The 19,126-nt window shown below is 37.6% G+C and overlaps 1 protein-coding gene and 1 long non-coding RNA gene across 2 annotated transcripts; both read left to right on the top strand.

The window, feature by feature from the left end:
• Positions 1–1,431: 1,431 nt before the first annotated feature.
• Positions 1,432–2,520, top strand: LOC148952067 (uncharacterized). Its single transcript, XM_089089126.1, has one exon. The coding sequence runs from the start codon at positions 1,432–1,434 to the stop codon at positions 2,518–2,520; it is 1,089 nt and encodes a 362-aa protein (XP_088945252.1).
• Positions 2,521–2,529: 9 nt separating this feature from the next.
• On the top strand, positions 2,530–3,591 carry LOC148952066 (uncharacterized). Its single transcript, XR_016141778.1, has 2 exons — positions 2,530–2,572; positions 3,410–3,591. It is a non-coding gene; the product is annotated as an uncharacterized LOC148952066 (long non-coding RNA).
• The last annotated feature ends 15,535 nt before the right edge of the window (positions 3,592–19,126 follow it).

The following is a 19,126-nucleotide window of genomic DNA, read 5'->3' as shown; positions in this document are numbered from 1 at the left end:
GAAATTAATTTGTTGTTTCTAAGGGGAATTATTGATTCACGATAGGTGAATTGAGGTCAACAGCACAGGTGTTCCAAGGTCGATGTTGTTGTTGTTGTAAGTGCACGCTCTCAGCGAATGTCAAGGTCGATGTTGTTGTTGTTGACACACTTGGAAATTTAGGTCATTGACCCCATTACACAATCATTCTCCCTAGGGATTCCATGCCCATATATGGTGTGCTGTCAGTATTCTATGCCCATATTTGGTGTGCTGTCACGAGTCGGACCCCCTCCTCTACTTCCGACACACCAACAACAACCCTGCCTGCCCCCGGTTTGGCAACTACCCATCCCCCTAACCTGAGGGCCTAAGAACCATTAACGACCCGGCCTGACCCATACAACGCCGCTGGAAAAGCATCGACTTTAGCCGTTAACGCCCCACCAAGTACGTCCCTGACAACCCTGCCTGCCCCTGGAAAGTCTGTATCTGAAACCGTCATGAATCAGCCCCTGACAACCCTGCCTACCGGATTTACTAGTGACTTTCCCACGACCCTGCCTACCGACGCACCAGCCACACCCCGGCCTTACCCGGGATTTTCCACAAACCTTCCACCTAACCTGACTGACGAAGCACCAGTAACGACACTGCCTGAACCCGAAAACGCCGCTGGAAAAGCAAAGGCCAACCGAGCTCCCAAAATCGTTTACTGGAAGACCTGCCAGTTCTGCCAACATTCGTTCGAATACCTCGAAAAGCATCTGGCGGCTAAGAAAAGCGAGTGTGGAAAAGATCCGCAAGGCCAACCATGGTCAGCTGCCCAGATCAAAGGGCTTGTGAATATTTCGAAACAGACTATGGAGACCAACCAGAAGTCAAAACAATACTACTCGGCATTCAGGCTGAAAGTGGCGATAAGAGAGGCCGGAACGCTACACAAACTCTGCACATCATTGTTTGAGCTTACCGGCGTCTTCTTCGACACGACTGAAGCTGAAGACTGCGAAGTTCTACTACAAGAGAAACCAGCAATAACATCTGGAAACATCCCAGCTCCATGCGACTCCACTTTTGACGAAGAAATTTTTTCTCGTCCATCAGCATCAGTCCATATCAGTCCATGTCAGTCCATCTCGTCCATCTCAGTCAACAACATCAGTGGCCCCACTCTTAGTGAGTCAGTTGCCGCAAGCATCGGAGTCTGCAGCGCCATCAGCAGCGCCATCGCCAACTCCAAAATCTGCAGCTTTCGCCGACAAAGAACCAGTTGTGCCTCCAAAGCAAATCGCACTTCCCACACAGAAAAGGCCTATGCGGGCAAGCCGGTCCGCGGCGATAGTGTATTCACCGGACTTTGACGATGCTCAAGATCTGCGTGCAGAATCAGAAGGATCCTAGTACGATCCTTGCTTGGAGCCTTTAATTGAAGAAAAAAGCGACCACCAAATGGAAGAGCAATACCAGCACGTTCGCCCAGCTAGGGAGAGAAATTTTAAGGATAAGCTGAGAATTGAGATGTCCAAGAGAGGGCTGTACCAAGAGTACAGCTTCCAAAAATGTAGGCCCGAAGAGCGTGCGGTCATGAAACAAGGGGTCGAAATGATGGCAACTTTCAAGACTTGGTCGGCCAAGTGCGGAGATATTACCAGTAAGCGGTTCAAAAACCCTCTTGGCTGCGCACAAAAAGTTGTGTTTTTTGTACTCGAAGGCACAGCGTACAAATGGTCAAACTTGCAGTCTGCCGTCCGGGCAGAGCTCTTCTTTGACCTCTGTGCCGAGGCGGGAATGCAGCCAAGCACTCGATCCAAGTACGTCCAGGCATACCAACGGTTCCTGAACTACATTGGCAGCCGCGGGGTCGATGGCCCATGCAAGTTTGCTGCGGACAACCTTGCCCAGGTCCTGAAAGCCCTCGGCCACCTCGACCAAAAGCAAGTTTCGCTTGCCACTGCCCATAAGCGAAGTCGAGAGCGAGAAAGGGCCTTCGACCCGGCCAACTTCACAACCGAAAACTATCGGCAAATGAAGAAAGAGGTCGAGACCTTCATGGAGCCAGTACTGCAACGACTCGCAGAAAACCGTCTCATTGGCGACGACAGACAGCTCCTGACGGCCTATGTGTGCTACTTCGTCTCGTACCTCTTTGGCCACCGGTCTGGCGTTGCCCCCAATATGACGGTGGACGAGTTTCTCCAGAGAAAAGAGATACTGCTTGAACAGCGAAAGCTCTACATTGTGCTGGTTGAGAAACATAAGAACGCCTCCATTCGAGCTGCAGGAGTGGCATTGGACGAACGCGAGGAGAAGATCTGCCAGCAATATCTCTCCTTCGTTCGCCCCTCACTCGTAAACCATGGAGAGACCAGCCCATCCAACTTTCTCCTGAACGCGAATGGGAAAAAGATTGATAACGGTTCCCAGACGGCCCGACGCTTTCTGGAGAAAGTATTTCCCAACCAGATGCAGCCAGGAGTCAACGTCCCCACTAAACCCCGCCTCACACACTTTTTGGACACCATCATTTACCTTTATTAAAAAACGACGGCGAAGGAGAAGGAGATCATGAGTGACTACCTGTGTCACAGAGGTAAAATATATTTCCTATGTTTCATTTTATCTTTCAGGTCAATATCTGCTGTCAACGAGCACCAGCTGTCTCTTATTATTATATCCATAACTGTGTTTCCCTTCCTGTGTCTAATTTTATATTTCAGGTGTGTTCATATTGATATCTGCCATCATCACGAATCGACGATTTCTGCTATATATTATGTTCATTCCGAAAGATAATGGAACCGGAAGTTCAAAACTGATATCCTAAAATAAAATTACTATAATTATTAGCTTTCAAAGTATATTCCTTCGATCGTCTCGTTTAAACCGGAAAGTCCATTAATTCCTTCTGTTTTCTTCGGCAGAAAAGACAGCCAAGAATCATTACCGCTATGAGCATTTCCAGACGGTTGATCACGGTCATTGATGGTGGAAATAATGTGTCTGTGGCTGGTTTGTTGGGGGACTTTATTGCCACCATCAATGACCGTGATGAAAAAACGACGGCGAAGGAGAAGGAGATCATGGGTAAATATATTTCCATGTTTCATTTTATCTGTCAGTCAATATCTGTTTTCAACGAGCAACTGCTGTATATGATTATTATCCAGAACTGTTTCACTTCATGTGTATGATATTATATTTCATGTTTGTTAATATTTATCTCTTACATCATAAATATCCGAGAATTTATAATATATATTATGTTCATTCCATATTAGGTCTTTCATTTCGAAAGATAATGGACCAGGAAGTTCAAACCTGATATCGTAAAATAAACTTAGTATAATTATCAACTTTCAAAGTAAATTCCTTCGATCGTCTAGTTTAAACCGAAAAGTCTATTAATTCCTTCTTTTTTCTTCGGCAGAAAAGACAGCCAAGAATCAGTACCGCTATGAGCATTTCGAGAAGGTTGCGAAAGCTCGAGTGTGCATAGAGGGAACCACTGCACGGGCAACAGGAGTGTCCGTCGACCCAAACCTTAAGGAGACTGACGTCCTTCAAACAAAGGCCGCTCCGATCGACGATGTCATACGCAAGAGGATTTAAAACTACGGATGTAGTTTTAGTGTCATATCATTGAAGTTGCACATGGATTTGTTTCACTGAAAATGTTTTTTCCTCATTTTATCATTTTGCCCATATTTACTTGATTGAACATTGAAATCCCTATTATTTTCAAACCTTGTTAAAAAAAACCGATAAGGATTTACTAGGATTTATTTTAACTACTCAAATCAACTCTAGCAATTTTCATAGCTCTGGCCTCTATTAAGTTGAACAGCCATGTTTGTAGGATGCCAGTCAACAGACACCTTTCTGTGCTGGTCTTCGTCTATCTAAAATACAACTTAATCGACTTATTCAAAACATTCTTAATTTTTTTTAGGCGGTGAACAAGGTGGTCTCAGCTCATCCAGTGAGCTCTTCACCAGACCTGAAAACGATAAAACTCAAAATGGTAAGAGCCACCAACCCCGAGATGACCGACCCAGGCTTGATCAAGTCGGTAAAGGACCTATATGCGAAGCACGTGAAGCACGTCCGTGCCGCAGAAGTTCTAAAGACCATCGCAGAGAAAAGGGGACTCGGAACCGACATCGCTGATTCCATCACCCAAGAAAATCTGGGGAAAGCGATAAAGAAGCTGGGCTTCTCGGACACCTTCACCACCTTGGAGCAAGTGAAGGCCATCCATCGGAGTGCAATAAGCCCGAGGATATATCCCGCTGAGCCGGTAGTCACCGAATGCTTGATGAAAGCGGTGATGACGTAGACTTGGGTCGGCCTTACCAAGGCTAAAAGTCTTCCTACAGGAGCTGGAGACGGCGTCTTCACCATTCTCCCGATCTGGAACATTCAAATGGTCGTCGAGTACCACGGCCACCGAATGGAAACACCAGAAGCAAATGCGCTCATACCGACTCTCAACGGAGACGAAGACGGAGCAAACTACTTCCTCCAGGCCGGTGAGCTGACAATCGACGCCCGACTACGAAACTGTGAGTGCCATCCGGACCAAATTTGCTACGGGCGCCTCATTAACCATCAGGCGAAGGAAGACATGCCAAATCTTCGTCTCAGACTCGTCGACATTAGTGGGGTGAAATCACCGTTCTTGGTCGTCACCCGCGACATCAAAGCCGGTGAAGAATTAAAATTTGACTACGGCGTCCGACCAGCAGATTTTGGCGAAGGGCATGATGAGACCTTCCTGCTTCCAGAGAGCAAGCGGCGGAAGCTGAAAAACAGACGAGATCAGACCAACATCCCATCCGAGGAAGCATCGGAGGATGCAGCTCCAGCCGTCGAGAAGGAAACGGTGGAAGATGACCGCAGGAAGAAGAAGAGGAAAATAAAAAAGCAACAACTATGCCTCGCAGCAGCACCAGAAGAAGCAGCAGCAGCCGCAACCCCGAGTCGTCAGAATTTATGACCGGGGCGGTTGAAGTGTACTCCAGGGAATTGAAAACAGCAGTTGCTACTAACATATAGTAATAATTTAATACGAAAAAGCTTCTACACCTTACTTGGACGTTCGAAACTGCATGAAACTCTCCCATTCATCTTGAGCACCTACATTCTAGATGCCTTCCCCTGAACCCCTTACGACCCTGCCTGCCCCCGGAGTACACTCTTCTTATCGCTAGAGTTGAAACAAAAATTGAGACTAATTAATTGTTCCATTCGCCAAACAAGCTGAAGAGCAATTAATTGATCGTCAATAAGGCTGTAAACACTTAGTGGGATAGCCACCGACCGTCTGGTGCACCTACAGACTATTTACAACGACGGCAGTGAGAACCCGTTATTTGAAGATATATCTTCAAAAATTGTAGTGAGAACCAGATAAAGAACAAGTTCTCACGATAAATTTGAAGATATGTCAGACAAAGAACAGGTTCTCACTACTTTTTTAAAGATATGTCTGAAAATTCACTGTTCGACACGCATTGGAGATTTCAAAATACCGTTTCTCTGTCTAATAAATTTTCTAAAATTCTATAATTCCTTCGGAGCATTCCCTACATAGATATCTACTATATTCCAGAAGCAAAAGGCGAAATGAGTATTTTTTTTTAGATTGAGCTAGCCTTCAGTATCTAGGTGCACTCCATAACTGCAAGTCCACTCTTCTTATCGCTAGAGTCGAAACAAAAATTGAGACTAATTAATTGTTCCACCTGCCAAACAAGCTGAAGAACAATTAGTTCATCGTAAATAAGGCTAGAAACACTTAGTGCTTATCTTCAAAAGTTATCGTGAGAACCAGATAAAGAACAAGTTCTCACGATAAATTTGAAGATATGTCAGACAAAGAACGGGTTTTCACTCATTTTTTGAAGATATATCTGAAAATCCCCTGTTCGTCACGCATTTGAGATTTCAAAGTACCTTTTCTCGTCCTAATATATTTTCTAAAATTCTATAACTCCTTCAGCTGATTCCCTACATAGGTATTTACTATATTCCAGAAGCAAAAGCCTAAATGAGCTATATTTTTTTTTAAATTGAGCTAGCCTTCAATATCTAGGTACACTCCATAACTGCAAATACACTCTTCTTATCGCTAGAGTCGAAACAAAAATTGAGACTAATTAATTGTTCCACTCGCCAAACAAGCTGAAGAGCAATTAATTGATCGTCAATAAGGCTGTAAACACTTAGTGGGATAGCCACCGACCGTCTGGTGCACGTACAGACTATTTACAACGACGGCAGCCACCGACCGTCTAGTGCACGTACAGACTATTTACAACGACGGCAGTGAGAACCCGTTATTTGAAAATATATCTTCAAAAATTGTAGTGAGAACCAGATAAAGAACAAGTTCTCACGATAAATTTGAAGATATGCCAGACAAAGAACGAGTTCTCAGTACTTTTTTGAAGATATGTCTGAAATTTTCATGTTCGTCATGCACTGGAGAATTTAAAGTACCTTTTCTCGTTCTAATATATTTTTTTAAATTCTATAACTCCTTCGGATGATTCCCTACATAGGTATCTACTATATTCCAGAAGCACAAGGCGAAATGAGCATTTTTTTTTTTTTACATTGAGCTAGCCTTCAGTATCTAGGTGCACTCCATAACTGCAAGTCCACTCTTCTTATCGCTTGAGTCGAAAAAAAAATTGAGACTAATTAATTGTTCAACCTGCCCAACAAGCTGAAGAACAATTAGTTCATCGTAAATAAGGCTAGAAACACTTAGTGCGATAGCCCCTGACCGTCTGATATGGTCTGTGGATTATCAGCAGGGGTTCAGAATGCAAATTTTAAGTAGCGCCCACCCGCCCAGAGTCTCGGGCAAGTGACCGAAAAACAATTTTTTTTTTTTGTGTTCATACTAGTACCTATTCATTGGCACAGCTCAGTCCCGCAATCTGAGCAAATTTCAATTTTTCAAGTTTTGGGTCATTTGCCTGGGACTCTGGGCCGGTTGAACGCCAAAAATTGTAGTGAGAACCAGATAAAGAACAAGTTCTCACGATAAATTTGAAGATATGTCAGACAAAGAACGAGTTCTCACTACTGTTTTGAAGATATGTCTGAAAATTCCCTGCTCATCATGCACTGGAGAATTCAAAGTACCTTTTCTCGTTCTAATATATTTTCAAAAATTCTATAACTCCTTCGGATCATTCCATACATAGGTATCTACTATATTACAGAAGCACAAGGCGAAATGAGCATTTTTTTTTTTTACATTGAGCTAGCCTTCAGTATCTAGGTGCACTCCATAACTGCAAGTCCACTCTTCTTATCGCTAGAGTCGAAACAAAAATTGAGACTAATTAATTGGTCCACCTGCCCAACAAGCTGAATAACAATTAGTTCATCGTAAATAAGGCTAGAAACACTTAGTGCGATAGCCCCTGACCGTCTTATAGGGTCGGGTTTTTTTGGGGAGTGTGTATTCAGTAAAATTTTAAGTATAGAAACAAACCCACGAGAAACGGCAACGTGAACGAAAAATAATTTTTCGTTTTTGCGTTCAGACTAGTACATATTAATTGCCACAGCTCAGTCCCGCAATATGAGCAAATTTCAATTTTTCAATTTTTGGGTCATTTGCCTGGGACTCTGGGCCGGTTGAACGCCAAAAATTGTAGTGAGAACCAGATAAAGAACAAGTTCTCACGATAAATTTGAAGATATGTCAGACAAAGAACGAGTTCTCAGTACTTTTTTGAAGATATGTCTGAAAATTCCCTGTTCGTCATGCACTGGAGAATTCAAAGTACCTTTTCTCGTTCTAATATATTTTCTAAAATTCTATAACTCCTTCGGATGATTCCATACATAGGTATCTACTATATTCCATAAGCACAAGGCGAAATGAGGAGTTTTTTTTTTTACATTGAGCTAGCCTTCAGTATCTAGGTGCACTCCATAACTGCAAGTCCACTCTTCTTATAGCAAGAGTCGAAAAAAAAATTGAGACTAATTAATTGTTCAACCTGCCCAACAAGCTGAAGAACAATTAGTTCATCGTAAATAAGGCTAGAAACACTTAGTGCGATAGCCCCTGACCGTCTGATATGGTCTGTGTTTTTTGGGCAGGGTTTAATATTGAAATTTTTATTTCGCCCCCCCCCCCCCCTAGTCTGGGGCATGTTACCGAAATATATTTTTTTTTTTTTTTTGGTATAACCTACAACCCTTGCCCTGAGAGCGGTGGGGGCGGGGGTGTGTTTCTCAAAGACTTAATTTCCGGACTTTGAAACTCCAATGAACGAAATTGCTATCTCCAAATTTTGATTGGATGTCTTTGGGGGGAATAATGATCGTGGGGGGGGGGTGGAGGCCAGTTGCTCTCAAATCACTGTTGACTCTTAAAAGGGTACTATAAATGTAAATTTCAAATGAGCCCCATCTAAATTTTATGAAACCACCCAGTCAAAAAAAAGCTTATATGACCCCACGCCATGACCTACAACCCTATTCCCAGGGCACTGGGGGTTTTGTTAACCCAAGAGTCATTGTTTTACTCTTTGGACTATTTTGAGCAAAATTGCTATCTCACAATTTTAGTCAGATTCGTTTGGTGAAGAGGGGTAGTCGGGGGTAGCTGCCCTCCATCACTTTTGACTCTTAAAAGAGAACTAGAACTTCCAATTTTTAACCGAATGGGTCTCCTTATTGCTCTCAAATTGCTCTTCAACTTTATTTTCAAGACTCGTAAATGTTTAGTTGTTTTCATTAAGGTTTATTTACCTTAGTCTTTAAAAGACTTGCCAATATTTGAATTTTAGCTTTATGAGTTATCAGTTTTACCGTCTTTCAATGAGGCTCAATATTTTACCTTTTTTCGGTCTTACCAACATTTAAACTTTATTTTGAAGACTTTTAAGGCTTAACATTTTACTTTTTTTCGAAAATTATTTTTAGAGCAGGTAGACTAAAATATTTTGAGGGAATGACCTTTCCTGTACTGAAATTAGACAATTCCGGTCCGATTAATAGAAAAAAAGAGTTAATACTTCTTGATGATAAAAGTCTCGCCAAAACTGAATATCTCTAGATCAGGCCCAAATTGAAAGAAATTAAATGTTTTTTCTAAGATATCTGGGAAATTCGGTATTGGCTTTTAGTTTTTTTCTCCTTTATTTAAATCTTTTATCTAATTTCTACAAATTATATCAAGGCTGCCGACATAATTCTAAATAGTTTGACCACACAAACTAAAAACATTTATAATAGACGAGATAGGGCAAGTCTTTATCGTACCACATCATCCCCTTAATAAAAATCACTGTATCAGATTCAGTATATCTAAGAGTATTTTTATTCAGCAAGTCTCAGCAATGGGCAAATTGGTGATAATGAGAAGAAAACATTGTTTTCGGCTTTTCTTAATGTTTTGCAAAAGCTACACTTTGGTTTTCCAATGACTCTGAATGTTATTTTCCTTTCGACCACTTTTTATTTATCATAATAGAGTGGCAAGGTTTTGCCTAGGCAGTTTTTCATGGAAATTTGATACTTTGAAGTAGTTTTATCAATAGTAATTTACATGGGCGCCCATACTTTGAATTTTAAGGGAGGGCTTACCTGGTCTAATGAGCATTTACAGTGCTGTATAATTGAAATCTCAAGTAGATAATTTCGGAGACCACACTGCCTTTCCATTACGATAAATAAAAGTTAGAAATAGGGATAAAATCCTTTTTAATAGACAATGCATAGAAATTCACAAGTATACCAGGTATTTCGGTCACTGTATATGTGACTAAAATATCTGGTATTTTTGTGAATTTCTAGACACTGTCTATTCAAAAGGATTTTATCTCTGTTTCTAACTTTTATTTTATTGAAATCTCAAGACAAAATATAATGGGCAGCGCGATAGCGCTGCCTAAGTAAAAAGCGATATGGGCACAATTTATTGTTTTTTTTTAGACCAGGGCAATTCTTATAGAAAGAAATGTCATAGGAACTCCAAAAGAGCTCATGGAGGGCAGCCATCTCCCCCTCTCCCACGTCAATCATTTCCCCAAACACATTCAATCATCATTTTTGAGATAGCCATTTTTTTCAGTGTAGTTTAAAGGTCCAGAAATTATGCCCTTTAGGATACCTCCCCCCCCCCATATAACCCTCAGGTCAAGGGTTGTAAGCTACGTCCTGGGGGCATCTAAGGTTTTAATAGAGATTGGTAATCAAAAGTTATAGGGCTCTTTTTAAGAGTTGAGTGATCAGAAGGCAAATACCCCCCCCACCCACACACACACACACAAACACACACACACGTCGTATTTTCCAGAAACGCATCTGATAGAATTTTTAAGTTGCCCATTTGTTGTCGTAGAAACTTCGAAAAGTGCTCAGTCGGTTGGTAACTGAAAGGACTAATACCTTCTTTAATAATCAAACGTGATTGGCGGGCAACCCCCCCCCCCCTACGCACATTATTTCCCCAAACACTTCCATTCAAAATCTTCAGATAGTTATTTTGTTTGACGTAGTTTAAAAGTCCAGAAATTATGTCTTTGAGGATGAGAACCTCCTCATGGTCCTCAGGTCAAGGGTTGTAAGGTATGCCTTACAAGGGTTGTAAGGGTTTTTAAGGTTTTTATGGAAACGGGGTATACACTTCGGAGGGGGCTCATTGGATAAGAAATCGGAAGTTGAAAAGCTATTTTTAAGTGTCAAATTTATCGTAGGGTCGCTATACCCCCCCCCCCCGTTATATTTTCCCCCAATGCATCCGATAGAAATTCTAAGATAGCCATTTGTACAAAAATAGTCCAAAGATCTCATTACATGGCTTTGGGATTGACACAACCCCCCAAAGTATGGGGATAAGGGTTTTAGGTTATGCCCTTGGGGGATGTAAGGTTTTTATAAAGAGGAAAATAGCCCCTCCCCTCTCCCTGATATACTCTTTTCCCCAAACACATTCGATCGAAATTGCGAGACAGCCATTTTATAGCCAATAGCCCAAAGAGAATATAACAATATCTTCAGTAATCAAATGTAAGAAATATTTTGGCAGACGTTGAACTAAATCAAAACAAACTATGAGCAAGTGAACTTTCAAAAATGTGACAAAGCAATATCCCGAGGACAATTTATATTATTAAGTTAGATCTTTAAGAGTAAGTTTTGGGGGATTTTGAACTAGCCAGAAAGCACTATGTGTATACTTTTAGTACTACAACTACAGTTACTGTAACTTAAGGACGCTTAGAGTATTAAGGTGAAACTTCTAGGAAGTGTTTAGGGGGCGTTCCAATTAAACAAAAAAGCTTCATACATGCAGGATTTCAAAAAGGCATATAAGCAATATCATAGGCAGCACCACTCGATAATAGCTATAAATATCATTGAAACGTTTAAAGAAGCTAATTCTATTCAAAATTAAAAGTTCTAGGATCATTTCTTAGACTTTAAAGGGGTTGGAGGGAAATCAGCCCGTCTCTTAAGCCGATTTATTTCCCAAACATATCTAGTCAAAATTTTGAGACAACTATTGTGTTCAGCATAGTAGAACGGTCCAGAAACTATTTCCTTAGGAATATTGGGCATGTAAACCTCCACAACTATGTCAAACTATGGATTCGTATAGAAAAAAAACCGAAAAGATATAAAATATTATTTTTTTTTCATGAAAATGACTTTTTCAATAAAAAACGAATAGAAATTCATCTAAAAAAACGCTTTTTCCACAAAACAAGCTTTTCAAAGAAAAGTAAAGAGCTCCATTAAGCTAAATATGGGCAGAAATGAAGTCAAGTAATCATCCAAGCGCAAAACCACCACAAATGACTATCAATAAATAAATGAAACTCGAAATGAACAGAAATTAGAATAAATAGCCGAGTCAAACTCGAAACGAACAAAAATTAACATTAGAGGGACTGATAACCCCCATGCCTTCTCAAGACCAGAACATAATTTGTGCTTTACTGAAAACAAAATATGTATAAATGTTTTCGCTTTTTTTTTAATTAAATAAGTAAAAAAAAACTTTTTTCTTACTATTTTTACCTGTTTTTTATTTTAATGAATAAATATAACTATAGCAAATACACCATTTCACCCTTTTTTTCACCCTTTTTTATTTTATTTTTCATTTTGTTAGTTTCTCTCCTCTCTGAGTTTCATTTGATATCACTATAGGTAAATTAAACTGACAATCCACGGTCATTTTTCTTTCTTTTTTTCAGTAAAAACTAAGTTATATTCTGGTTTTGAGAAGACATAGGGCTCGTCAGCCCTAGTAATGTTAATTTTTGCTCGTTTTTAGTTTGACTCGGCAATTTATAATAATTTCTGTTTGTTTTGAGTTTCATTTAATTGTTAATAGTGATTTGTGGCAGTTTTACACTTGGAAGATTATTTGACTATATTTCTGCCCATTTTTTGCTTAAAAGAGCTTTTTACTTTTCTTTGAAAACTTATTCTGTGGAAAGTTTTTAAATTAATACAAATATATGACCCCGCCATTCAGCCAGGGGGGGGGCCGCTGCCCCCCGTGACCCCCCTCATGGGCGCCCATGGTACCTTATGCTTAGAATAGTTGTGTAAAATTTTTGCCTTGGACCACAACGGACTGTTTTTGCTTGTCGAAGAGCTAGACACTAAATTGTATAATTTCTCTTAGTGTTTAATAGTCTATGAGGAAAATGAATCCCTTCAGCCCTTTTCTTGCTTTTGAATTTGGCTCGGGGTCTAGTATTGCTTATGGTTTGTGGGACCTGACGTATGTGTGATGAGTTTAGCAGCTTGTGTTTTGAAAGCAAGGTAAATATATCTACCTATAATGTCCTTGACTTTTCAGGAAGGGTTATAATGGGCAGAAGATAAATTATTTATTTTAACTATTCCTATAGTGCTGCATAGGCAAGATATATATAATAATTTTTATCTGTTTTAAGTTTTAGTGTTGCTTTTCGTTCTGATTTGGAAAACAGTAGTTTGTTTTATAAATTTGATGTGTAAAAAGAAAGGCAGCTCTAATACAAATAATCAAGAACAGAATAAACAGGTAAAATAAAAATAATCATGTCAACAAATATTTAATTTAAAAATAAATTACGTACAGAACTTTTGTAACTTAAATAATTCCCTCCCTCTAGCCCCAATGCCGTCTGTAAACGTAGCTGTACGGAGCATAACCATATGAAGGGTAGTAATGACCATAATAATGGTAAGGATAATAACTATAGTGATAAGTTTCGGCTCCTTTCAAGTCTTCTTCGACAGGAGCTGTCAATTCAGGTGCTTCTCTTCTCAACCTATAACTATGATCGCCAAAGGAAAGACCATATTCCTGGTTAGAATCATGCCATCCTCCTTTTCCTGCAAACCCCCTTTTCAAATCTTCAATTTCTGGAGATATTTCCTTTGGATAATTTGGTTCTGCTGATGCTGCGATGATAACAAGAGCAACGATCAGAATCTAGAATAAAAGTAAATAGTTATATACATATATATATATATATATATATATATATATATATATATATATATATATATATATATATATATATATATATATATATATATATATATATATATATATATATATATACACACACACACACACACACACACACACACACACACACACACAGACACCCATATATATATATATATATATATATATATATATATATATATATATATATATATATATATATATATATATATATATATATATATATATATATATATATATATATATATATATATATATATATATATATATATATATATATATATATATATATATATATATATATATATATATATATATATATATATATATATATATATATATATATATATATATATATATATATATATATATATATATATATATATATATATATATATATATATATATATATATATATATATATATATATATATATATATATATATATATGTGTGTGTGTGTGTGTGTGTTTGTGTGTGTGTTACAAATGTGTACATGTTTCCTTTGTAGGAAACATAGAAATCAATAAGAAACATTTCTTAAGTGTATTTATGCACTTTAAAAGCGCATAAGGGTCCATCTTATCGAAATTTAAACTTTGGATAGAGTTTAAAAGGAAAATTGTGGCAAATTTTAGTTAATATATATATATATATATATATATATATATATATATATATATATATATATATATATATATATATATATATATATATATAAGTATATACCAAGGTACCATTTTGCCAACGCCCCCGTACCAAACAGGTTTTTCTGGTAGTCCTATTCTACAGGAGCATTACACTCTTTGCCAGGGAATGACGCAATTTCAAAGTTCAATGTCTTTTTTGGTGATTAGGATTTGAATTTTTTCTGTTAATTAGTTGAATAGGACATGGTTGAACAAATCATCAGGGTCAATCTGCTTTTCATCTTTGGTATTATTTGATTCATTGACTGTTTGATCAATGACAGTAACGTTTGATAGATTTTTTTTTTACGTGAAATAATCTAGTTTCTTTTCTTAGTTTTGAAAACATTTTGGAAGAAACTAAATTTCAGTTGGGGGGGGGGCAAAATGAGGTCTGGGGTGAAAATTTGGTCTGAGAGAGGCAGCTGTCCCCTCTGTCCCATAGGAAATTACGCTCCTCGACCCAGCCCCTTGCCACTTACTGACAGGGGCGAATCCAGGGAGAGGGTTAAAAGTTCTAGTGCCCTGTTTAAGCGACCAAAAAACTGAAGGGGCAACTAAGCTCCATTCAATGCTCAATTTCCCCAAAGTTACACAATCCAAATTTTTAGAACGCCATTTTGTTCAGCATAGTTTAAATATCTAATAACTATGTCATTGCGTATGAATTAATCCCCCCACCGTCTACAGGGGGGGGTTCCCCAAATCTAACAAAACCAAATTTTTATAAATCCAGAAAACAAAATGTTGGAAAAATTTTAATTAAAATTAAAATTTAAATTGATCCGTCCGAAGTAGGGTAGCAAAAACAACTCCAGGAGGAGGGGAAAAATCTAGAAAAGTCCGAAGTAGGGTAACAATACCAAATCAAGGGGAGGGGGCATCTTCCCAAGTTAATTTTCTTTCATATGAATACTTTTCATTTTAAACTTAAAATATGCTAAACTCTTGATTTTCATTCTAACTTAACTTGTAGGAAATAATCGAGTCAAATTTACATTGAAGGACACAAGGACACTATTGAGCCAAAAAAAAGGCAACTTTTTGAAAAAAAGGACACTTTTTGGACATTTTCCAAAATCAAAACCAAATGGCTTTATTTTCTTCTTTTTTTGACTGCTTTTAATTTGTACTTTACTTTTAGGCTTTGCTAATGGCTCACACACACACACACACACACACACACACACACACACACACACACACACACACAAACACACACACACACACACACACACACACACACACACACACACAAACACACACACACACACACACACACACACACACACACACACACACACACACACACACACACACACACAGACACACACACACACAGACACACACACACACACACACACACACACACACACACACACACACACACACACACACACACACACACAACACACACACACACACACATGACTGACATAGTTATTAGATATTTCGACTATGCCGAACAAAATGGCTTTCTAAAAATTTGGATTTTGTAAATTTGGGGAAATTTAACATTTAATGGAGCATAGTTACCCTTTCAGTTTTTTTTTTTTTTTTTTTTTTGGTCACTTATAATAAAAAAAATTTATAATATATTCTGCTTAAGGGGATTTACTGAGCATATTTTATTCATCTTATTAAATAAGGAAGTACTTGACTGTCACATGCAATTCTTCTCCATATTGTTTAATAAGGAACACAAATACTGCTTTTTAAGTTTGAATTTACAAATACAGTCACGGAAGCATGAACGTAGGGGGAGGGGGGGGGCAGTTTATAAAAAGCCCTCCATCCCACTATAAAAACCCCTTATTTTGAAATCAAGATAGCTGTTTGGTTTTCAGACACCATAACTATTTGAAACTCTACATAAATATCTTAATTTTTAACCTAATTGCGTTTAGTTTAAATAATTCTAGGAGGATGAAGTATTTTTCTACTTAACAACTACATTAATAACTTCGAAGATGATAGGACAATATGACACAGAATTTATCAGTTACCGAGAGTTCAATAACTCCCCTCGCAGTGACTTCCAAGGGTTTTATGACTCCTCCCCACAGTGAAGTTGAAACTCTGCATAAATATCTTAATTTTTAGCCTAATTGCCTAGGTACTAAAGGAACATTGAAATATCTTCATTTTTAGCCTAATTGCGTAGCTACTAAAGGAACATTTTTGTTGTATCTATTGGTATCAATATTCCGTTTTTTTTTTAGAGTTTCGGTTACTATTGAGCCTTACGTGCCTGAAATCATGAATTAGAATATTTAATTAGCTGTTTAGGTTTTCAGACACCATAGCTAGTTGAAACTCTGCATAAATATCTTCATTTTTAACCTAATTGCGTATAGTTTAAATAATTCCAGGAGGATGAAGTATTTTTCTACTTAACAACTACATTAATAGCTTCCAAGATGATAGGACAGTATGACACAGAATTTATCAGTTACCGAGAGTTCAATAACTCCCCTCGCAATGACTTCCAAGGGTTGTATGACTCCTCCCCACAATGAATTCAGATGGTTTTAAGACTCATCTCACTAGTCATAACTCCGTTCAACCTTGAGCGAAGGTATAAAATTTTGATGAAGTATTTCTCTGCTTAACAACTACATTAATAGCCTTCAAGATGATAGGACTGTTTGACACCGAATATATCACTTTGAAAAAATCATCTTGCGGTGTTCTCTTCGAATGTGCTTTTTTATTATTGTCTTTTGATCTCGAAGAAATTGACTGTTATCATTGGCTAGTGAACTAAAATCTGTTTGAGTATGATAAAAGATTGTGGAGTACTACATTATGTTATATAAACAAACTGGGATTATACGATAGAGTGATTACACCACTTAATAATACTAGTCAGGAACTGAGAAATGTCCAGGAGGAAGTCAGTGAAATTTGCAGCTTTTTCGGATTTGAAGCACTCTACGTAAAGGGCAATGTACCTACAGATTAAGTTTTAATTCAAAAGTGTGACCCTAGGATTCCACTTTTCAATCTAGAAGAGTTTACGTGTCCTAAATTTTAAGAGGGCTATCACCGTCCTGAAGACGAGGTTAGGTTCTTCGCACAGTGGATACCTAAGAAAATACCTGATCGGGATAAATCCATAAGACATGTTAAAAACTATCCTATATCATGTGACCATCGTTGGTGGATGTTTAAGAGTGAACTCTAATTACTATTTTTTTGTAAACATTTGTTGTTGTTGTTTTTTTTCTCAAAAAAAAAATCTGTTAATACATTTAAGCAATAAATATCTTTAAGCTTAACCCCTTCAAGTTCTTTAGAATAGTTCTATTGTAAGCAAGTAACAAACTCTTTCCTGAAGTCACCTCTTGGATACACAATACAGAAATTCATACTATACCTTAAATGCATTCAGATATTTTCTTGATAAAACATAGTCTTGACTACATCAGATGGTTTTGTTATGCAGTGAGTTGTTACTAGTAGTAGCACTTTCGTGTTTTTTTTGCAAGCCATTCATACTATACCTTAAATGCATTCAGATATTTTCTTGATAAAACATAGGCGTGACTGTAGTATTTTTTTTTTTTTGCAAGCCATTCATGTTATACCTTAAATTCATTAAGATATTTTATTTATCAAACAAAGCCGTGACTACATCAGATGGTTTTGTAGTGCAGTGAGTTGTTAATAGTAGTAGTATTTTCATTTTTTTTTTTGCAAACCATTCATACTATACCTTAAATTCATTCAGATATTTTCTTGATAAACCATAGCCATGACTACATCAGATGGTTTTTTAGTGCAGTGAGCTGTTACTATTATTGGTATTTTCGTGTTTTTTTCAATCAACTCATACTATAACTTAAGTGATTCAAATATATGATGTATGTAAATCCTTTTCCTACATCTCCGATGTTTTAATAGACATTCTAAACGGTCGATATGATAGCCTACTCTAAAAATAATGAACACATAACAATGTCAGTTATAATATATTTTTAATGAAATAATTTCATGTATAATTGAACAACTTTGGACATTTTGAATCTGTTCCATAAAATGTTTCACAATGTACTCTCTTTATAGTATATATATTGTATTCTCTTATTTCGTAATAAGTATAATAATCATTATACCATTTTGACTCAAACACAATTTTTATAGGTGTGTCATTGACAGGGTCAATATGTTATTCGTCTTTTTTATTATTTGATTCATTGACTGTTTGATCAATGGCAGTAACGTTTGCTGGTACTTTGTTTTTCATCGATTCATCTTTATATTCCTTAGTGATATTTTCTGCCAATGCCCTTTTTATTTTTCTAGAAATTTCACTGTCTATTTGTCTATTTCACACTATTTTTACACAGGTAACAGTTCCGGCACGTAGACAGGATATGGTTTATGATATTAGTAGAAGAGTAGGCCTTTCTTTTCGTCTTTGCTTTCGTTTGAATGCTAATACCCGAAAGCTGACGATGTGCTTTAACACTGGGTAACATGTTAACACAAGCACTAGCAAGAAGATGCCCCTCTTTATCAACTATTATTTTTATGTTGGCATTCTCTTTGAGTGTAATCATCTCCGGAGATCTCAATCTTGCATATCCACCATCATAAGAGTTGAGTTTTTTTGATCATCCAAACAAATTCAATTCCTTACTGTCATGACAACGCACGCATACGTATCCGATAGTACTACCACTTGTACTTATTTCATAGTTTAAATACTTCTCCTTGTCAGCATTCAATGCTACAATAACACTATCATTTGAACACACTTTCTTAAAATGTTCCATCTTCACTTTTTTAGAGATATTAGTTATGTGTTTATCGTTCCACTGCGTAAAAAAATACTGATTTAATACATGCAATAAACTAGGTAGTGTCGATAACCGGCCATAGAGCAATAGTTGGAAAGCCACATCGTGTCTCAGGGACAAGCATAGAGTACAATTCATTCA

This window comes from Artemia sp. Qi Xiang Cuo, chromosome 5, assembly GCF_049724085.1.
Source record: "Artemia sp. Qi Xiang Cuo chromosome 5, ASM4972408v1, whole genome shotgun sequence".
Classification (NCBI taxonomy): Eukaryota; Metazoa; Arthropoda; class Branchiopoda; order Anostraca; family Artemiidae; genus Artemia; species Artemia sp. Qi Xiang Cuo.
The sequence above is the reverse complement of the archived record's forward strand: the minus strand, read 5'-3'. Positions and strand labels throughout refer to the sequence as shown.

What these genes read in the sequence shown, in the direction of transcription:
- LOC148952067 (XM_089089126.1), top strand. Translation starts at nt 1,432, where the DNA reads ATGGAAGAGCAATACCAGCACGTTCGCCCAGCTAGGGAGAGAAATTTT.